This window comes from Rattus norvegicus, chromosome 1, assembly GCF_036323735.1.
Source record: "Rattus norvegicus strain BN/NHsdMcwi chromosome 1, GRCr8, whole genome shotgun sequence".
Taxonomy (NCBI): domain Eukaryota; kingdom Metazoa; phylum Chordata; class Mammalia; order Rodentia; family Muridae; genus Rattus; species Rattus norvegicus.
The window spans coordinates 269,052,812-269,076,204 of record NC_086019.1 but is presented as its reverse complement, the minus strand read 5'-3'; the positions used below and the strand labels follow the sequence as shown (position 1 = coordinate 269,076,204).

General features: G+C 40.4%; 1 protein-coding gene across 4 annotated transcripts in view; it reads left to right on the top strand.

The window, feature by feature from the left end:
- Positions 1–23,393, top strand: part of Rab11fip2 (RAB11 family interacting protein 2) — a 171,867-nt gene that overhangs the window by 4,487 nt on the left and 143,987 nt on the right. For all 4 annotated transcript variants that reach the window (XM_063288295.1, XM_039110359.2, XM_063288292.1 and 1 more), the window contains exons 2-3: positions 2,202–2,644; positions 3,555–4,023. In XM_063288295.1, coding sequence (XP_063144365.1) covers positions 2,202–2,644; positions 3,555–4,023 — 912 coding nt within the window. The remainder of the gene's footprint in view (positions 1–2,201; positions 2,645–3,554; positions 4,024–23,393) is intronic.

Genomic DNA, 23,393 nt, shown 5'->3' with positions numbered 1-23,393 from the left:
TATTCTTTAAAGCTTGCAGAGGTGTTTAGAGTTTCCTACTAAAACTAAAATGCTATAAAGCACTCATGTGTGGAACTGAATCTTGTTGATTTATGAAGATGGCTTAGAAATAAAAAAGTGAATTTTTAGTGTAAAGCAATCTGTCCTCAAGGGGCTCTCTTTCTCTGTCTGTCTCTGTCTCTCTGTCTGTCTCTGTCTCTCTGTCTGTCTCTGTGTCTCTTTCTGTGTCTATGTCTCCCCCCTTCACACACACACACACACACACACACACACACACACACACACACGTGCTCTCTGGTTAAATACAGAGTTCTGTACTGTGTGGCAGCCATGTGGCTCACCTTATTAACACATGTGCTTCATAAGTTAGGACGAGTTGGTATTTTCCTGCAGATGTTTTCCATCAGCTCGAGATGTTTTTCTCATTGGCTTCCATCTGCCTTGGGGAAATGGTTTGTCCTTCTCCTTGCCTCAGTTTCTCCATCACCAAAGTAAGATACAATTCATGTGTTCTTATTTCAGATACTGAGTTTTGGCCATCTTCACCCCCTTCCATTTTGGGAACCATTGATATACTTTCCTCAAATTGGCTTTTATCAAGCTGTGATAAAGTCTCTGTCACGTTTTTGTTGTTGCCTGTTGGGTGAGTGTGTACTTTGCACAGAGAGCCTTTGCTCATTTTCCAGGTAGCGTGAGACTTTTGAGTATTTCTCAGGTGTCCCCCATCAGAAGTGTCTCTCAGGCCACTGAAATTAGCTCTGTTTTCCAGAAACCCAAAGTCGAACCTGGGCTATGTAGCTTTGCACCATTTGTAGCTGTTCTGAGAGCTCATGTTTGTATTGTTTGATGTTCTCCATTCCACAGTTCATTGCTGTCATTTCATACTCCGAATCCTGTTTGATGTTATCATTGTATAACGTTTCTTAGTTTAGGGTCATAAAATATACATTCTTTCATAAAATATTTTCTTGTAGAAAATGCTTGTTTTGGTATCAGTGTGATATGTCTTCATTGATTGAATCATTTCAGTTTATCAAGGAAACATGCCACCATCATGGAGCTGATATAGATTGGGTATCAGCTTTCTGTCCTTCTGGTATGCCCATTTTTGGCTTAGTGTATAGTAAATCCAGCCATCTTTTAGCTACCCTGTTGGCAAACAACAAGAAAAAGAAGTGATATAAAATCTGGTCAGAGTTGCTCTGCAGCTAACTCTTTTAAATAGTCCTGTATTTAAATAACAGCAGTCTGCCTAATGGGCTCAGATCCCCAAAGGATGTGGCATTGTGGCTGCATGCAGCAGGGCAGGTTGTTTGCCCTGTAGAGTGACCACCTGTGATGCCATGGACTGGAGAATTTCATGTGGATAAAACTACTGTAAGCAACACCCAAACAAGCCCTGCTTCTTATACAGTTCACTTGAAAATTGGCAGCATGATGCAAGAGGTGCCTGAAAGCTGGGGTCTGGTTTTGTCTGTAACGTCCTTTTTATTTCATAGTCAATAGCTTTCTGGCAGGAATTATTTGAGCTTTTTATTCTTTGAAAACTTCACAAGATTTATTGTCTATCACTTCTTACATTTTACTCATTTTACATATTTTATTCAGGAAAAGGGTTAGATTTGTTTTATATAAATGTAAGTAATGCTGCTTATTTAACAAACTATGTACCATCCCCATTAATAAAATTAATAAAATAATAAAATTCTTTTACTACTTATATAAATTATATTTTGGGGTAGGGGCTAAATATTTTAGTTAAATGTCATCATTATTTGTCATTTTATGGTATTCAGAAATAATTAGAAGTGATGAATTACTTTCTGGCTCAGTGTCTTTGAATGTTAAGCACGTCCTTAGGCCATTAGTAACACTTGTCCCATATGGAAACATAATTAGCTATTGTTGATAAGAATTTTTGATGATGATTTTTGAATTATGAGGGGAAAGTTTATCTAAAATGCTTTCCATAGTTTTCAAAACTCACACCAGTGTTGTGTGTCACTCTGTAGAAACTAGACCATTTGTTTGCTTGATTTGTTTTCTTTTTAAACAGTGAGTAAAGCTAGAGACCTGTAGCTGCCTGGTTTTCATTCAGTTTCCAGGCAGATGTGTGGTCACGTTACTGGAGGGCCGCTTGGATATAACAATGTTGCTGCTGCCATCCTTTGTTACAACCAACTTCTTTTCTTCTCTTTAAGGTGGTTTAGATTAGAATCAAAACAAGGAAAAAGAATAAAAAACAGGGGTGAGATAAAGGTCAATATTCAATTTATGAGGAACAACATGACAGCAAGCATGTTTGACTTGTCAATGAAGGACAAGACGAGATCACCTTTTGCAAAATTAAAAGATAAGATGAAAGGCAGGAAAAGCGACGGGGTGTTTTCTGATACGTCCTCTGCCATCGTTCCGAGCACTCACATGCCTGATGCCAATCCTGAGTTTTCAAGTGGTGAAATGCAGATGAAATCCAAACCAAAAAAGCCTTTTCTTCTGGGTCCTCAGCGGCTCTCTTCTGCCCATTCGATGTCTGATTTAACTGGGTCCCACTTATCTTCTGAGAAGCTGAAGTCTAGCACTGTAGGCCCAACACATCTTCTCAGTCACCAGATAAATTCCTTTGGAGTTGTTCCAGAAAGTGGTAAGTGGTGCCTCATTTCCTTTCTTCCTCTCTCCTATTTTATATAGTGTAACTTCTAAAGACAGAAAATGAAAAGTAATGTTTCTAAAGCTAGTCATTGATTGTTTAAGTACCTCCCAACTCCTAATTGATACATTGACTGAAGGCAAGCTTGCTTGTATCTGTATTTTTACTGTATGTGGTAGTGAAATGAATCCTAGTCTTCTTTCAAGGCCTGGTCTCTTTTTTTCCTGCTGTCATTTCTCCATTTCAAAAGCTTGCAGCAGGGATTGGTTGGCAAAATGCTTGCCTTGAGAGCATGAGGACCTGAGTTCCATAGATGCCCCAGATGAACATTAGGAAAGCAGGAGTGGAGGAGGTAGAGACAGGTGGGTCCCCCCTGGCTCCCTGGTCAGATAGCCAAAACTACTTGGCAAATTCCATACCACTTAGAGTTTCTGTCTCAAAAGACAAGATGGGTAGTTCCTGAGGAATGCCAGTGTTGCTTGACCTCTGGCCTCCACAAATATCTACATACACAACAAAAAGGAAAAAAAAAATCCTGCAGCATATATTCCATTCCATCCAAGTGTTCCCAGAAAAAATGTCCAAGGAAACTAAATTGGATTCTAATGATAGAAAAGTTTTAGACTTTTCAGCATGATCGTGAGAGCAGGTCCTTTGGTTCCATTTTATACTTTTCTCATTTGATAGTTTCTGAGCCAAGGAAGATAGTAATATAATTGTCTAAAAATATACTATTATTAGCACCCTACTTCATAATAGCCCTTACCTAATTTTAAGATTGTTTTGATTATTTTGAGGGTTAATATCTTTAGTTAATTGCTCTCATTCTGAAGCAGCAGAATGTGTCAGATAGTGTAATAGCATATGTCACCTATCACCTACTAATGGGAAAAAATGTTTGTAGGAAGTCTCAAGTCTCCACACAGACGAACACTAAGCTTTGATACTTCTAAATTGAACCAACCTGGCAGCATTGTGGATGAAGGTGAACACTGTTTTGGAAGACAGAGTGACCCATTTACAAATGTGACTGCTTCATTACCCCAAAAATTTGCAACACTGCCAAGGAAGAAGAATCCATTTGAAGAAAGCAGTGAGCCATGGGACAGCAGCACGAATTTATTTTCAAAACCAATTGAAGTCAGGAAAGAAAGTAAGAGAGAGAAAAGGGAGAAGGTGAGCCTCTTTGAAAGAGTGACTGGGAAGAGAGATAGCAGGAGATCTGACAAGCTGAACAATGGGGGATCTGATAGCCCATGTGACTTGAAATCACCTAGTGCTTTTAATGAAAACCGGCAGGACTATTTTGAATATGAGTCAACCAACCCGTTTACAGCAAAATTCAGGGCTTCAACTATAATGCCATCTTCAAGGTAAGGTCACCAAGGAGGAGCATGTGCTATTTGGGGAACCTTGTACTTGAAAGTAATAAGTATTCCTTTTATTTACTTATTTATTTTTACCTTTAAAAAAACAATTCATCATAGATCTAAGCATTGTTGTTTGCATGTGTCCTTGGAATTGAATATTTTACCTTGGAAGGGTGAAGGCTTCTTCCTCTTTACCCTAGTTTGCTCTAACCTACGAGAGCCAGAAACCCGTTGTAGCTCTTGGAGAAAACAGCATGGTGCTTGATGAGACCCAGTGAGAGTGAATAGACTATAGGTATGAATTCAAGCCAGAAATATGTTTCTAGGTGCTTCCCAGGGATTAAATCACGGGCTGCCAGGAGAGCATCAGCAAGCCAGTAGTAGTCAGCGTGGTGTTCTTTAACAAATGCTGAAGTACTAATGTTGTCTTAATAGATGTTAGCTGTCCTTATTAAATGGCTGATCAGGAATAGCTTTTATTCATTGATGTTTTCTGGAATTCAGTGACCTTCAGGGGTACTGTGTGTGCCTTAGCCAGAGCCTGGGTGATAAGTAACTATGGGCACAATCAGCTGGTGAACATTGAGTTTTCTGTATACTGTTGCAGATACTGTTGTATACTGTTCTGTATAATGTCACAGCATTAGAGTCAGAGGTTCTGCAGATGTGAGTGATGGAGGCCTGCATGAGGCACCTCAAGCAAAGATGAAGATGACCTTGAAAGTTTAAGTCATTGTGGAGGAACACAGTAGAGGCTCCGTGTTAGCCATAGAATGGAAGGCTTTATTCCTGTTGTGATGTATAATATACAGATCTTCTGGCTGCGGAGCACTGCGACCTCTCTAGACCTTAGCATCTATATCTTTGAGGCAAATAAAATAATACATAGTTTGTGGGATTTAGTGAGGATAAGTAACACATAAAGCACACAGTACAAAGCCACACCAAATAGGGCACCAATAGATGGTTACTGCTTCAGGCTGAGCACCCCTGACTGGAAACCTGATCCACTTTTATATAGAAGTATAGTGTCACTGTTAATGCGTTCATCATGGACAGAACTCTGAGTTTCAGATTTGGAATATTCCAGATTTGATCTTTTTGCATGGAGAGTCAATGCAGATACTCTAAAGTTCTAAAACCAAACTGAAGCACTTCGGGTCCCACAAGTTCTGGGTAAGGGGCAGGTGACCTCTGTCCCTTTTGATGTATTGTGTATAGTTTTCTTTAAAAGTGGGGCTTTTTGTTCTATCCCAGTACAAATAGAAGATGAAGCACTAACAGCCACTTGGGTCTGCCTTTCTCTTGGGCCTCTCCCTCATGTATGCAAGGCCCACTCTTGAATATACATCTTCTAAGCTATGTTTTAAAAGTTAAAAAAAAAACATATACTGAAAATTTCCAGAGGGAAGTGCTCATTTTCTGTTTGTTTTCCTTATTTTTAAAGAAATATTCCTTTTTTTTAAAAAGGGGATTTGCTGTGGTTTTTGGGGAAAAAATCGTTCAGTTTTATTTATAGATGTATGCTTCAGAGAAATAATTTTTTATTTTGTGGTATCAATAGTCAACTGAGGCGTTCATGTGTTGATGGCGTTCATGTGTTGATGGCGTTCATGTGTTGATGGTGTTCATGTGTTGATGGCATTCATGTGTTGATGGCGTTCATGTGTTGATGGCGTTCATGTGTTGATGTGCTGTACTAAGCACACAGGTGCTTCGTGCAGTTTCTATTTTACCAACTCTTAAATACAGGCCTAAGAGGAGTGTGCCCTCCCTTCCTGAACATTTTTATTTTTCAGCAGGAAATAACTGAAAACAGTTGTTCAAGGTAACTTAGAGATTGGCTAAACTAGGTAAATTCAGAGTCAGTGGAAAGCAAGGAAAAGTGGGAACTACTTATAAAATAATATAATACAAGTAATATGAAAAAAAAACTGTCCTCAAGCCGGGGGCTGCCATGGGCTGCCGTGGGGCTTTAATAGGGAGGTGGCCTTCATTAGACTTCAGCTTCATTTTGTTCTATTTTAATATTAATACTACTATCAAAATCAGGGTTGTATTATAAATTCTATGATTACAAGTATATACGAATTTTTTTAATTTAAGACTTTTTCTCTATGAGGCTCCAGGTGTAGGGTCAGAAAATGCATTCCTGGAAGTTTCTGTGTTACTAGTCATCTTTCTGGTAAATCAGAACATTTGTAGTTAATGAGTGGCTCCAGTTAAAGTACAAAACAGTAGGATACAAATGGGCTGAATAAAAAGGCTGCAGTTTTAGTGTGGGTGGAATTTGAGAGGATATGGCCAGGATAGTGTCTAGAATTCCTCTCCCAGTGTAATCTTCAGCTGGGTCAAGTAGCATCCAGACCAGGTTTCTGAAGCCACAGATTGTGTACTGCGTTATTTTCCCAGTATGTTAATAAAACCTACTATGAGAGCTCCAGGACTCATGTGACCCATGGTTTTGAGACTACTAAGTCAACTTAAAGCACAATTCATTGCCAAGAAGCTGGTGTGTAAACTGGCATACCTGTGACTGCAGAAGCACAGGAACTATGTCTGTCCTCTAAGTAACGAAGCATGTCACTAGAACTGGAGAAGTTTCTTTATGTTCCTCCATCTTCAGTCACTAAGAAGGTAGTTTTTAGAAGTTGAAGTTTTTAGTGTTTGTATATGTAACATCTCCCCAAGGAAAAGCCACAAAATACACTTTATTTTGCATCTTGGAGTCATTCCTATAGCCTTGTGGGAAACTGATGAGGAAACTAGTCAGACTGCCTGCTTCAGTAGCATGCCAGGCTCCTCTCTGATGCTCACTCTAACAGTTTTCTTTTTTTTTTTTTATTCTAAATAACATTTACCTATCCTGACTCTAAGTTACTCTGAGGCCAGAAGCCAATGTCTTTGGGCTGGCCAGAAGAGAAGGAGACTTGAAGCAATCAACTTTTATTGAACCAGAAGACTAAAGCTGCACTCTCAAAAGGAAAAACTTTTACACAAGCAAATATGCATAAAGACAATACATTCATGTATACATTAATACATATACGTTCATTGTCACTTACTTTTTTGGGGGGCAATAATCTGTCTCATCAACTTACATACTTACACACATACCTATATGTATATATGATATATATTGCTTCCCTGAAGCCTTCCCCACTCTGCTAGCGAGTAGTGGCTTCCTAAGCTCAGGGCTTTCTGATACAGTCTGATCTTCTGAAGGACATGCATTGTGCCCAGCAGCTTAGCCACCTTTCCTCCCACTGTCTGGGTGACTGCACTCATCTTCTTACTGTGATCTCCTGTTCGCTTCTTGAGAGACCGTCCACACTGGAAATTTTGAACATAAACATGATAGCAGTGTTCTTCTCATTATGCCTGTCAACTGCTTTCAGCCCAGTGTCAACAGTGGAGATCTTCCTAATACACCAAAGATAGATCCAAGAAGGTTGGAATGCACATTTTTATTTTAAAATCAAAGAGAGTGAGCAAGTGAGTCAATATACACCTGTTAGCCATCACTCAGGGTTAGGGCAGCCTGGGCAACTTTTGAGATCCTATTTTGTAATTGAAAATATTAAATAAATGAGCAAAGATGTTAAGATAAGAGTACTTGTACTTCATTGATAAGAGTACTTGTCTAGTGTGTGCAAGTTTCTAGTGCTAATTTTAAAAGCTGAGTTTTACACTAATATTTAAGATTTTTGCCATAAGCAGTCACTTCTAGTGTCTATATGATAGGTGGGCTAGGTTATCAACTGCCTTAACTCCAGACCTCAGTGGCTTTGTACAGAACCTTATTAGAGATGGGAATGGAGAGAATGTGCTCAGTCTTGTACAGTCTCTGTGGAGCCAGGCCTTTTCCTTCTTTACTGGTGACATTGTTATTTTGAACAGGGAGAGGTGAGGACCATCCGTCATAGTGTGCTGTCATGTGCCAGGGCTGGAATGGTGAGTCTACATATGTCTTGTTGGCCAGAGTTCAGTCAGGTCTCATCCTTACTGCAAACTGTTAAGAAATTGGGTTTAGCTGTGTGCCCAGAGGGAGACTGAGTTGGTTTAGTATGTGTCATTGTGTAAGCGAAAGACACCAGCTGAGTATCTCCTGAGATTCTGGATGCCATGTAGCTCTTGGTCTTCTGGTGTCCCACTGCTCCTGAGCATGTAACTATATTTGGAACTCATGTCCTTTACAGGAAATACCAGATGATATTGTTCATGCTTCAGAATTGTTCTTTTTGCCTTTTGTTGACAAAAGTCAGAGGAAAGTATTGATACATTTTATTATTTATCAACAGGCTCAAATACTAATTTGTGTTATGTCTTCTTTATTGTAAAGCAGTGCTTTTCTGTACTGGCAGAATATCATTTTATAAAAACAGACATGCCTTCAGGGTTAGGATTTTTAAAATAGGTTATTCAGAATAATTGCTTTTAAAAACCAGATTATAAATGACCTAAAGGGTGGAAATGGGCAGGCATACTCACCCAGTGTTGTTCAGATAGAATCTCACTGGGTATTACAGAATGGGCTGGATTTGAACTCCTCCCTCTTCAATACTCCAAGCATTGAGATTATATCTGACCACTTTCATAGCCACCGTTTTCCTGTGTCTTGTGCAGTAGAGAAGGGAACTGTTGTGGCTCAGTATAGAGCTGGTGTGAGCTGCACAGCACATTAGCTTCCTTCTCTGCTCTTGCCCCCATTGCTGCTTCTTCCAGGCTTAGACAAGGAATCGTCCTGATGACATTTCATTGGATTACCACCATTCTCATCTTCATGTGGATGTTTGGTACTAGAATGAATATGTTGAATAGTGTGAGCAATTTATGACCTATAGAGCCAATATTTATTTTTCAGCTTTATCCCCGCTCCATGCTTTCCCCACACCCTTAAACTCAAGATTCTTTTGCCTCAGCATCATCCTCTTCATTGTCAGGTTACAGGTATGCACTACCACACCAGACTTGACGTTTTCCAGAAATAGTGTGCTTAACTTCATACTAGCTGAGTGGAGATCAGCCTGGCTCTCAGAAGGGCAAGAAACCCAAAACAACCAGTTGGAAAGGTAGATGCTCCCAGAACTAAGTGGCTAAGGTGCTCCCATGCAGTCACAGTTATCATTTATTTTGCTGAGTGAGCAGTGGGCTAAAATGCCTTTTGTTCTGTTGAAGAAAGCTCAGGTCCGAAGTGCTTATGAAGTGTGGATCTAAACAGCAACTGTGACTTGAATACTTTGTAAATGCTAAGGTTTGTCCTGTGCTGCCTTTTCTTACTACCCAGCTTTTCTTTTTGCTGAGCCTCCCTACTCATCTTGGGAAGTTCACCTCCTTAGTGAGTTTCTCTGCCATGGGTGCTGTAAACCAGATGCCATCTTCCTTTCCTGGGCTCAGGTGGGAGGAAGTGTCAGAATGCCAAGAACTCATGCTCTCTGTCACAGAGTCCTGGTGTTTCCCTCCTTTGGATTTGTTCTGATGGAGAAGTTGAATTGCCATCAGATGCTTGTGTCTGGTTGGTCAGCATTGGTTCCTATGTTTTGTTTTTAAGCTGTGGATGTTAGAACTCCCTTCACAGGAAGTATGAATCTTTTCAGCAGCATGCCTTGAAGAAAATCAGTGTTTTCAAAACTCACTATTAATGACCAGTTGGGTTTAAAACTTACTGATCTAAATTGTATCCCTGCAGTCATACATAGTCAGTTTGTAACAGCTGGAAGTCGGGGGTTACACTGATAAACTCAGATTTGAATGGACCCCACCCAATGAGTAAGCAACACAGCAGGGAAATGAGTTTGGCTAAAACAGACTCTCAGACAACAGGGGATTCTGTGTGTTGGCAGTGTAGGCAGCACCTGAGCTGTAGTGGATGCTGAGAATAAGGATGAGCTGTGACTGGTATTTATGGTATGTGGGTGAATTGTTGGCCAGGATACAGATGAAACCTAGCATCAGTTGTGAAGAGTGACTCAAAAAGCATGCTAAGTCCATTGAATGGGTGGATGGTACTTATCCCCCAGGATGTGCACTTTCTTAAGAAGGTCTGGAAAGTGTCATACCTCCATCCAGTTATGGGAATTCTTTAACCACATGAAGAAAGTAAATGCCTATCTTGCTTAGAAATCGAAACAAACCAGTAAAAGACCTGTCTCTTTTTACATCCTGGGCAGGTGTTCTACCACAGAACTGTGTCCTCAGCCCTCCTCTTCCCTTTCCTTGTGAGACAGAGCAATCGCACTAGATTGCTCAGGGTGGCATTGAGCACACCACCGGCCAGACGGACCTTGAATTTATGAACCTATACCCCAGGATGGCACCTTGAACTTTTAAAAACATCCATAATAAAAACTCTTTCATGTGAAGAGCTAATGAAGTCAGAATGCAAGAATAACTCAAGGCATTTTGTGTTTGTCATGGAAACATGCCTGTCACAGAAAACGTGTTTTCCTTCCTTTCTGCTTTATTGCATCTCTGAGCACTAAGCAGCCTTGCTCAGTTGCTGTACAAAAACTTGATAGTGAGCTTTATATTTTATTCCTGGGATCTTTTATTTTATTAGGTCAGGTGCTTCACATGTATTTGGTCATCAAAGATCCTTCCTAGCCTTTCTAGTCCTGTCTCCCCTACTCTTTCTAGTCCTGTGTCTTCCTAGCCTTCCTGTGATCTTTCTAGCCAATAAGCACAGACCAGATTTTTTTAGGATACTATAGAAATATTATCTAAGATGAAGACATTTATCGCTATTATTTTTCAGTTTCACTTGACAGTATACTTTACCTTTTAGATCAGGTAGCTCTCCATTCCTCCCTCCCTTCTTTCCCCTACCCCTTAACTGGTCATTTCCTGTTTGTGATTGGGTCACATTATTCTTAGGAACTGCCAAAAATTAGTTACCCAGAATGTGTGTCTAATTCACACAGTCTAAGAATCATCATAAACTGTTGCATATAGCATTATCAGGAAGCTATAATATGCCCACAAAAAAGACTATTGATATAAGGTTACATTTTTTTATTTGAAAAAAATAGTGTTCCTAAAGAAAAAATTCTTATTTCTAGTTGTTACATCTTCCTTTACAATGTGTTCTATGGATGTGTGCAACTGTATGTGTGCTTGCGGAGGGAGGGAGGGCACGAGGGAGGGAGATGAGAGTTCTAAAGCAGTCCTTAGCATTGTAAACCCTACTGTGCATAAGGTCTGTTTTGGTAGTCATATTGCCGTTTGTCATGTATGTCTGAAGATGGCTTGCTGTTAGCCATTGATCCCTGGTAGTCCATCTATTGCTTATGTAGTTGAAACCCTGCAGCCTCATTGATGAGACCCAGAATATAAACTTTTAGAGCCCGTAATCCATTAGTGGCCTGGGATTTGTAGGTTCCCATGTGACGGTGGTTCGGAGGGCGAGGTGTGGGTGTGGTTCGTTCCCACAGCACTGACTAGAGCTTGTGTATGACTCCCCAGGGATGACGTGAAACTCTCTATCCTTCGTCATCCGTAGACTCGTTGACTCCTTATTATGGCCTCATTAATTGGTGCATCTCCCATTGGGTTAATTCGCAGATACCAACCATGCCATTCTTTGCTGACTCTAATGCAAATTGATATTTATGGTCTTTAGAATTGAAAACAAAAAGCGATCTGTAACGAAGACAGACTTTGCTAAGTTTTTCCTTTTTGTTTATTTTTGTGACTTTTTATAAGATGAGAGATTAAGATACAAAGAGATTATGTATGAGAGAAAAGGAAGAAAACATACCACAAACCCACAAAAACTACTGTAGGCTAATAAACTGATGTGAAAATTTCTCAATTTACAGCACTTGACAGGTGCTAAAAGAAAAGCATCTTTAATTTTAATGTGTTGTTAGGACCTCTTTAGAGAGACTGTACAAGTTATTAACAAGGTCCTCCGAGACAGGAGACGGGTAATTAACAAGACCTATGGAGATATAGTTTAGGTAATTAACGAGCTCTTAGGCACTGGACACAGGATAACACGTGGTAAGTCTGATAGTTAAAGAGTGCAGGTCGTTACGATATGACCAAATGCAAGATAGAGCCTGTAAGTCCTCTGGAGCTTTCCAACAGGAAAATATTATGATTTTATTTCAATGATCCCAACATGCTAACTTTTATAAATCAATACATAAGCTTCTGGGTTTAAGGCAATATTTGAGAAAATTATTTGTAAACAGGAAGTAGAGGAGCTTGTAGATGTAGGTGGATGATGTTTGCTGATGTCGGTTCTGAGCTGTGTAGTTAGAGTGAAATTCTTCAGAAGGACAGACGATGTATGCCTCAGTTACTTAAACACAATTGGTAGAGCATGCTTTTCACTTGTGGCCTCTTGTCTAAAACTGCCTATTGTGGATCATCTGCTCCTCTGTTGACTTTACAGTGTCAGGCTCTTGGCCACAGAGGAGACTGCATTGGGCACCCTGGCCAGGGTTCGTTATTCAGCTCCTCTGCCTCCTTCACATTTAAGAGTTGCCATTCCCAGTTGCAAACACGTGGTCTGTTTATTTCCTGTGTAACTCTGATGTTTCTGTCTGTAGTTTTGATTCAGAAAACTCAAAGTCAAGCATTTTCTTACAAATGTTGTATTCCGGTAGGTAGTGGCTACAGGACACATAGGCTGAGGGCAGTAGTCAGTGTGGCCCGACACAGAGCCATAAAGGTAAAAGCTCTTGAGCTGTTTCTAACAGACTGTGTGGTTTTTAAGCATGGCCCTAGTAGATGACTTTGTGTCCCGGTGTGAAAAGCTTGAATGTCCCTGCAAAGGTTAAAGTCTAATGAGTCTCTAACACTGCATGACCTGTCTTAGTATGGCTCCTGTAGGCCAAACAAGATGAATATGTTTCTGAATTTCAATCTAGAATCATTATTTTCAACATTTCTGTTCACTATTTTCTATATGGGATGCTTTAGGTGAGAATATGTCCCATCAGTTAAGAAGATACTTGATTACTTAGTTTTTGGTTGATGACATTATTTGGGGAAGTTCAAGTGGTGAGGCCTTATTGGATTTGAAAGCTTAAAGCCTCACCCGACTCCATTTCACATTCTCTGTTTTGTGCTACTGATTGAGATGTGAGCTCATAGCTTTTCACTGTTTGCTGCTGCTGCTGCTGCTGTGTGACTTGCCTGTCTCCTTGCATAAGTTGAAAGTGCTTGGGCTTCCAGAGCATTTTCAGGTGTGTTGTGATGTGATGTGATGTGTCTCTGATTACTTGTATTATAGTAGGATGTCCAAGGTTTTTCTTTTAATTTTGAAATGAATGTGGCAAGGGCCAGGAAAGATGGTCACTAGTTAGGAGTACTGGCTGCTTTTAAAAAGGAATCAGCCAGCTGGGGTATAGCTCCATGGTAGAATATTTGACTGTTCTGTGGGAAGTACTGGGATTCATTCCTTAGCATGACCCTAAAACATTAGAAGGCTGAGTATTTGGCCTATGCCTAGCCTGAGACAGGAGCTAATCCACACCGTAGTCTGGAGCTGACCTGTGGGAGGGAAATGGGGAAGGTGACTGAGGCTGCGGATGAACAGTTAGTTACAGCCAGGATAACCAGTTAGGTAGGCTATGCACATGAGCTGCATTGATGCTCTTTGTGTGATGGTGAGGGTGGGGAGAAGGGAGCTCCTTTGAGAAACACTTCTGTGTATTCTCCAGCCTTTGAGTGAGACAGTGACCAAGGACTGGAAACCTTTTGAATTGCAGCAGTGTATTTATTATGTACTTACAGTAGTTACTACTGTAGCAAAATTTTCTAAATATCCAATGATGACATATAAGATAAATCAAAAAACCATTAGTGTATTCATTTAACCCATTTCTAGAAAAATTATGGTCTGAACATTTGACATAGGTGTCCTTGAACCTACTGTTTAGTGATGGATTATATCAAAATTATATAATTATTAATAAATATCTAAGTGTTTCATATATGTTGAATAATGTTTTAATGTTTTGCATACTTGTTTTACATTTGGAAATCTTTCTGATGAAGGAGCTAATACCATTTAAATAGCCATTGCTTGAACATTCTTGGTCTTCTTAACGTTTACATCATCAGATTTTCTGTATAGTTTCTTGAGCATGTGTAAAGCTTCAGAAAGGCCATGAGTGGAGGTTTCAAGGTATGATTTACACAGTGCCAAGGTCCTAGTTCTCCAACAATGGGATGGGACCTGAAATAAATGACCTGTTACCAAGACAGAATAGTGTATGCTCTATAGAAGCACAGGAAATTTGCCGTACAAAAGTAGAAAAGGAGAAATTTAGTATAGTGAAAACTGGGGAAAGGTTTTCTCAAAGCAAATGACTCTGTCCTTGAATTTGACCACTGAACACAGACTTTACAAGTTTAGAAATGAGTTCATAAAACCTGTGTTTTAGTAAACAGTAATAAAAGTCATATAGGAAGTGGTTAGAGAGCCACGTATGGGGGTACAAGCCTGACATTCTAGCACTCAAGAAGCTAAGGCACAGAGATATGATGAGTTCAAGGTCAGCCTGCTACCAAATGAGACCTTGTCTCCAAAACAACAAAACAAGTAAAGCAAGTGGGGGAAGGGTTATCTGATAGGCTTCAAAGGAATAATTTCCAAATAGTAGTTTTATACTATTAAATTCTTAGTTGTTTATTAAAACTGAGGGGTCACATCATTTCTTTTCTATCTAGAATGAGGAAGCTTGTAGTCCACGTCTGCCATTCTGTGCCTGGTAGGATTATGGGGAAGGATGTCTGCTACTGTAGGCTTCCAGTGACCAGCTTAATCAGTGCCATGCAGCAGCCCAGCGCCAGGCATAGTGAATACTTTGTTAGGGAGCTTGGTCTAAGAAGAGAGTACCTAGCCAGTCATATATTTTATCAGAGACATACAAATGTGGTTTTCCGTATTGTTCCTTCTTTTTTAATCTTCATAGAAATGAATTGTCTAAATGTATGAAAAGTAAAAATCACACTGAATATGATTTATGTTTTGATTCAGGCTCATACGTGATTGTTCAGTGAAGGGTTCACAATGTACTGTGAATGTAGACTACTTTAAGGGGAATGTGGGATAGGTACAAGTTCAGAATTATGACTCAGGTTTGGGCTTACATCTTTAGTTAAAGCTGTTGGGCCTTACACATTATCCTTTCACTGTAAATGGGTGACCTGACTGTACGAGATTAGCATGACACACAAAGTGCTGAGGACAGTGCTGGACTCACAACCCAGAGATGGCCACTCTCCCTATGATCTCTACTCACAGATCTACAGAACACTTAACAGTCATGCTAACCAGATCAGAGAGAAGTACTCCTCACAGAATATACTCCTTGCTTGAAAGAAATATTAAGAGTTTATTAAAGAAGGCAACTCCAGCTGTCATAATAATGAGGATGAAGGATGTCTATTGAGAATTTGCAACATTCCAGAGTCCCTTTGGAAAGAGCCCCTGCCTCAGAAAACGGCAGCACCAATGTGGCCTGTCAACTCAGATCTGTTCACTATTTCAGGACCCTCCATCTCCTAGTGTGACAGGAATTACATGTTTGATGTTATGCCATTGCTGTGGTTTTAGAATTGATAAACATTTCTTATTGAACAAAAAAATATCAAATGAGAAATTGAATGAGAAATATGCCTCTTTTAAGGGCATTTTACAAGAATCAGTCAAGTCTTAAATGTCATCCCTGCTTCTTTAGACTACTAGACAGTTTCACGGGGCAGAGTTCCAAAAGGAAGGTGCTTTTATTCACACTTGATGGTGAAGATTCTCACTTCACTTGGTTATGATCTCTTCATTGCTACTAAGAGACACAGGTTACATAAAGGCAGAGTCTGTAAGGCAGGTAGACTCAAAACATGGAATTGTCCTAATAATGCATGGTGCAGTTGGGAAGTGCTACTGGAAATAAGAACTACAGGCTAGATGAGGCCTAGTGCTGTACGTGTGAAATCCCAGCATTTGAGAGACAGAAGCAGGAAGATTGTGAGTTTGAGGCCAGTTGGAGCAACATAACAAGACCTTGCATCAAATCAACAACAGAAAGTACAGAGGTTTAAATGAGCAGAGTTAGTCAATCAGTCTGGGGATAATGGAAAGGGGGATTTAACAGCCTCAAAGGATGGGTGTATGAAAAGGGATAGGGAAAAGGCTTTGATGAGAGGGAAAACTCATTAAAGGTTCTCAGGGACCTGATGTGTCTAAAGCTATCAGAGGTTAGAGGTGGGATGAGCTTGGCTTACTATGAACTTGCTATGTCATAGTTTGATTTTAGCACCTAGTTCTCTAAAGAGTGAGTATTCTTCAGAACAGGAGTGAAGTGCTCAAATTCCATTTAGGAAAACTCAGAAAATTGCCACCCTGGCCTGAGTAGGAAGAGACACAGGAACTAAAAGATACTACTAGTAAGACCACATTTTAAGTGAAATATTAGATTTGGGGAAAACAAAAGACAGAACAAAAAAAAGCATTGAGTGTTATAGAGTAATTTTCAGTATAAAACTTGTAGAAACCCATAAGTGTCAAAGTTATTGTAGCATAAGAAACTTAGATGTTAGCATTGGTTAGTTATAGCGACTGTTTTTAGACTCATGGGAACCAGTATTTTAACTATTTTCTAAACGAAGAAACATTTAGAAAAAGCTGAGCAGGGGCTGGAGACTGGCTCAGTGATTAAGAGCACTGGCTGCTCTTCCAGAGGATTCGGGTTCAATTCCTTGCAACTACATGACAGCTCACAAATGTCTGGAATCCAGTTCCATGTGATTTAATAGCCGTGCACAGAGATACATGCAGGCAAAATACCAACACACATAAAATAAAAGCAAAATAAAAAACTGAGCAGGATAGAATAATGTACGGTCTGCAGTGAGAATGTTCATGTCTACGGGGCAAAGAGTGTCTTCATACGAAACTATTCTTTTCAGACAGACATGAAATTCTGTAACCCTGCTGAGGCAAACTTAACCGCTGTGTGTGCCTTGGGGTTGTTTTTCCAGCCTGGGAACTTAGCATGTAGAGCTCTCCTATTGCTCCCACAGCTGTGCTTCTGTAGAGTTAGCAACGGAGCCTCTGGCTTTTGTCACCAAGAAAGGGGCTCTGAGAATTCACTAGTGTGAACAACCCTTTCTTAAAGGCTTTGCAGAGATGACTAGAGCCTTGAGTGCTTGTGGGCCAGCATCTTCCCTGCAGGCTGTTCTTTAACATTACATTAGAAGCCTTCCTAGAAACCAGGGGCTATCACAGCTTCTCTCAGATGGGGCTTGTCTCAGCCATGATCACAAATTGTGTCTTGGCAAAGAGTGGTGTGGAACACACTGGCCTTTTTAACCTAGTTTCATGACTCCTTCCTAATTCCCTGTTTTACTTTTGAATCAAAAGGGACTACCTTCCCTGCCTCGGCCACTACTAGCCATGGGTGTATGGCACCAGCAGTCATAGACCACGGTCTCCTTAGAGTACAAAGATAAGCAATGCAGTTTCCCCAGTGACAGAAGAGTCTTCTTACATCAAGAGAGGCATGATAGAATTATAGAGCTAACTGCCTGAATTTTCAAGTTCATCTTGACATGTCAGAAAAGTTGTGTGTGTGTTGCTGGATTTATTCTTCTCGTGTATTAAGGGTACTTAAAAGAAAACTGTTTGAGAGGCTTAGCTTTAAAGGAGCGGGATTTGGCATCCACGGGGCTTATATATGGAAATCAGTGAGTTGTTGGACTGTCTTTAAAATAACTTGTGTTACTTTTCTTCAGCAGGAAGAAGTAATTAGTTAATAAATTTGATTGAATATTAAGTCTCAGAGCATGCTTTTCTTGGTACATATCCTTAAGTCCTCGTGTTCTAGGCCTTTCCCTGGCAGCAGCTAGTATTCATTGTAGAAAAACTGCAAGTCTACATTTACTGTCCATGACCTTTGCTGTCACTGACCCTGGTTTTTAATTGTCTTGCCTCTGAGATCTTCTAAAAGATACCTCATGAGAATATTAATAAGCAAATTGCTGTTAATCCCCACAGACACTTCTGCATTAGTTCTGTTTTGTCACCCAGTGTTTAGTGTGCCCAGTCCCAGGGGAGAGCATGTAGTACCTTAGGCTGTTCTGTCATTAATCTGACTTAGTCCTTTGTTACTTGCTTTTTTTCCTAAAAAGAAAGAATGAAAGCACGCTCGTAAGCAAACATGGAAGCTATCTCATCTTGTCTTCTCAGCTTCATTTACCTGTGTAACAAGCATAATTATAATTGAATTGTATTACTGAAGGAATCTCTTTGGCTATGTCCATTAAATTTTTTTTTGTTGTGCTTTGGGAAGAGGCTTATTAGCAATTTTCTAGAACTCCTTTAGTGTGTAACCTCTCTGGAACATGAACTAAGAGGCACAGGAGTAACTGTTTTTACGATTTACCAGAGGGTTCTTTAATTAATTTGTATTATGGTCAGATAGCTAAAGTGATGGCAGGTTATGTGCTCATAAGCCAACCTTGAGTTAATTTTATTGGAAGTCCATTAGTTTGAAACTTAATTCAATTATTATGGGCAGTTTGTCTTAGTTTCTTCTCTATTGCTATGATAGAGACCATAACCAAAAACAATTTGAGGAGGAAAGTGTTTATTTATTTTGGCTTAAGCTTATAGTCCCTCAGGAAAGAAAGGCTGGGCAGGAACTCAAAGCAGGAACCTAGAGGCAGGAACTGATGCAGACACCATGAAGGATACTGTTTACTGACTTGCTCCCTGTGGCTTGCTCAGTCTGCTTTCTTGTATACTTCAGGCATACCTGCCCATAGGACAGTACCACCTACAGTAGGCAGGGCCTCCCATCCTCCCAAAACAATCATTTTATCAAGAATATGCCTCATAGGCTTGCTTATAGGACACTCTGATAGAGGCATTTTCTTATTCTCAAGTGACTCTAGCTTGTATCAAATAGAAAAAAAAAAAAACCGTGACATAGTTGTATAGGCTGGAATATCTCTTTTCATCTGAAAAGGAACTGAAAACAATCCTCTAGTGTCCTCTTACATATGACTATAAGTAACACTTGTAATTTAGGAAAGGGTTTTTTTCTGTTCCCTGGAGACTTGTTGTCTTGTTGGTAGACATTCAGTCAACCATCCTGGCTCTTACAAATTATTATCAAGCACTAAGTAGCAAGTCATTCAGCATACATGTTTAATGGTCCTGCCATGCTCTAGACTCTGTGGTAGAGATAGGGCTGGAAAGGTTAATGAGATACAATTTCTTCAAGTAGCTTCTATCAAAGAGCATGGGAAGCTCTAGATTGATGCTGGATTTAGAGAAAATAGCTGTTGAGCCACAATTTGCTGTAAAAAAATTATTCTACTAGTTTCTTTTAATGTTCTTCTTTCTTTTTTATTTAATTGTTTTGTTTTGGTTTGATTTTGGTTTTGTTTTGTTTTTACATTCCAGATTTTATTCCCCTCTCAGTCCACCCTCAGACTGTTCTATATGCCATACCTCCTCCTGGACCCCTGTCTCCACAAGGATGTCCCCATCCCCGCGTCCCCCACCTTACCAGACCTCTAACCTCCCTGGGACCTCTAGTCTCTTGAGGGTTAGGTGCATCTACTCTGACTGAACTCAGACCCGGCAGTCCTCTGATGTGTATATGTTGGAGGCCTCATCTCAGCTGGTGGTGATGCAGTGTTTAAGAAATCTCAGGGCTGCAGGTTAACTGAGACTGCTGGTCCTCCTACAGAGTTGCCCTCCGACTCAGCTTATTGCAGCTTTTTCATAGTTCAGCCACAAGGGTCAGCAGCTTCTGTCCATTGGTTCGGTGCAAATATCTGCATCTGACTCTTTCAGCTGCTTCTTGGTCTTTCAGAGGGCAGTCAAGATAGGTCCCTTTTTGTGAGCACTCCATAGCCTCAGTAATAGTGTCAGGCCTTGGGGCCTCCCCACTGTAGGACATTTCATCTAAGGTCCCTCCCTTTGAATTCTGAGAGTCTCTCACCTCCCAGGTCTCTGGTAAATTCTGGAGGACCTCCCCCCAACCAACCTTTTACCTCCTGAGGTTGCCTGTTTCCAGTCTTTCTGCTGGCCCTCAGGGCTTCAGTCCTCTTCCCCCACCCCAATACCAGATCATGTTCCCCTCTTCTTCCTCCTCCCCCTCCCCATCCCCTTTCCCTTCCAGATCCCTCCTTCCCTCCTTGTGATTGCTTTCTTCTCCCTCTCAAGTGGGACTGAAGTGTCCTGACTTGGGCCCTTCAGCTTACTGAACTTCTTGAGTTCTGTGGACTATATCTTGGGTATTCTGTGCTTTTTACTTTGGCTAATATTCACTTATTAGTGAGTATATACCATGCATGTCCTTTTGGGTCTGAGTTCCTTCACTCAGAATGATATTTTCTAGTTCCCTCCATTTGCCTGCAAAACTCAGGATGTCCTCATTCTTAATAGCTGTGTAGTATTCCATTGTGTAAACGAACCCCATTTTCTGTATCCATTTTTCTGTTATGGGACATCTGAGTTTTTTCCAGCTTCTGGCTATCACAAACAAGGCTGCTATGAACATAGTGGAACATGTGCCCCTGTGGCATGGTGGGGCATCTTTTGGGTATATTCCCAAGAGTGGTATTGCTCAGTCTTCCTAATGTTAACTCTTTGAAAGTTAAAAATGTGAAATAAACAATTAGGTGACTTGTACTTTAACACTGAATGGTGGGCCATCCAGATGGAAAAATAGCTGAGCAAAATGTGGTGGGATTGAAAAGTTGTCTAAAGAATTTGTCATTATTCAAGCAGAATTTCCAGATAAATCATGAGATTAGACTTGTACCTGAGATGCTGCCAACAGAGCCTTGGCTAGATGGAGTAAGAGAGAGTAAAGAGAGGTGTGATTGTGACCCTGTGATCAGAAAGGAACACCCACGAGAGAGAAAGGGGATGAGAGGTCTTGGCTTAGTCCCAAGGAGGATGGATTTACGGGACATGCCTGCTAAAGACTGCTGCTTCACATGGGTGCCCAAGATGATTGGGGAAAAGGTGAAAGTGAAGAGTTTGGGTGCATTCACCTTGAAGTGCAGGCAAGATTCTTAATCTGAATATGTAGCCAGACAACTAGTAAGCCCAGTGTTCTGGAAGATAAAGAAGTTGGAGAGAGAAGATTTCAGTCATTCATCCATGATGTGGTGACAGGTAAAGTATCAAGAGAAGTGAAGCCATCCAAGTGAAGTAGAGAAAGGTCTGGCCTCTGTCTCTGGAAATAGCCACATCCCCCATACAAGGACAAAAAGAGGGAGGCAGCAATGAAAGGGGCACTGGGAATGCAGAAACTAGGCTGGCATGCTGTATAGAAAACAACCTCAGAAAGGAGGAATAGCCCTTGGTGAAATGGAAGGAAAGGTTGGAAAAGTGAGGCAGTTCCCTTGGTAAAGGGAGTTTGTCTTCAAAGAAGTAGTGATGGGGTGTGGGGATTAGAGTGTGGATGGGTAAGTTCCTTCTGTTTGAGGGCTGGTGTCTTTATTCCACTCTCTAGGATATACCAATCCAGCGCTGTAAAGGGAGAGTTTCTCTCTTACTCTCATGTGTTATAGATTTAATGAAGCATAACAGCCTCTTGTAGAGCCTCCTCCCACCTGCCCATGCCACTGAGGGAAGCTAGAGCCTTCTTCATTCACTTTAAGGACAAGATCAATAGAATGCTGACCTGGAAAGTAACTACTGTCAGAAGTTCTCCTCTGATGGTTTAGAGTTACACTTGCTTCCTTCACATAGTAAGGTATTGGCCAGTGTTTGAGGAAACTGCCTCCTCTCCCTACCAGGTGGCACATCTCTGGACTTTGTCAATTATTTGAATCAAGCTGTAGGCCAAAGTGACTTTGTCATCTGAGCAGTGATGGTGTTTAGAAAGAGAAGTAGGAGGTATAAGACTTAACTTTGAATGCCTTGGAAAGAGCAGCTCTTGTGGTGATAGCCTCCCATCCTGAAGCCTGCGGGTAGAATAGTTTCCTCTGCTTGTAATAGACCTTTGTTCTCGGTGTTCTGTTGTCTTGACAAGTCAAGTGTTTTAAACTTAACATTCTTAACAGGTCTTCCCCTGTCTTATAGCTTCCTTCTCCAAAGAATGTGCTTGCTTAAAAAAAAAAACATTTTGAGCATGGCCGGTAGCCCAAGTTATCACTGTAGCAACTGGGACCATCACTTCATAGAGACAGGCTTATTTTAATGCCTGTAGGCAGTCTAGTGTAACACAGGTTTCAGTTTCTACTCAATTATTTCTTTACTTGCTACTCCAACTTTAAGATAAATTAATAAATAACATAGGAAAGTTTATTTTTTCTAGAAAAATTAAAATGCACAATAGTTTATATTTCAAGTTTACTTACAAACATTTTTCAGAATTTCTAAATGAATTTGCAAATAAAATACTAATGCTTTTACCTGAAAACTTGACTATGATAAGATTAAGACACTTTTATCTGTTTAAAATATGTTTATGCATCTAAATTAAAATACTTAACTGTTTAAAAATTACTTTAGGACCCTGTGTCTCCATCAACTGCCTCAGGTCTTTTTCTAAGATTAAACATAAATTCTGGAATTTAGTTGTACAGCCTCCCTGTTCACCGTGAGCTTATCTAGGTTTATTTTCTACCTGATTATAAACACCAGTCCCCTAACTTGTCAGCAGCTCAGTTGAGCAGCCAAACTGTATTATTCAATATCTTGTCTGACATGAGGACACCAGTCCAAAGAAAGGGATATCACAAATTGGTGCCACACATCAATAAACAGAGGCATTTTATTTTGCACCATACTAATTCAATCCAGTTCAGTTAACTCTCTTTCCCCCATGTAAGGACAGATGAGAAACGGCAGCCATGAATGGCTGAGTTGGTCATGTGTTTGACACACCAGTGTATGTGTACAAAGCAGACCATAATGGAGGGTGCAGCCTTTGGCTCTCAGACAATACGAGTGGGGACCTGAGCTCACAGGCAAGCTCACACCCCCAATGCATGCTCAGGTACAGAGGGAAGGGGCTGGGCTGCTGCCTGAGTGCTCTGCCCAGTCCTGACAGTGTAGAGAATCTAAACCATCTTTAGCTCCTTCTCAGGTCGTTGAGTTTTATTTTACCTTCCTGAGCAAAAATTACTTCAGACTGCATAGTACTTTGTGATTTTGATTAAAATCTTGGATCTAAATGTGCTTTAAAATGTGCTTCTGATAACACCCATACTTCTATTATTTCTCAGTTCAACAATTTCTCTCTGAGTGAGACAGGCTGTTGAGTGGATATGGTCACGATGTATAAAATAAATCCTGGGAATGAACAGAATAGATCAGAACCCCAAATGTGGAATGTTAGTGGCTTATTGAGAGGAGACCAGCATTGTTGGGAAACATGCTTGTTGTT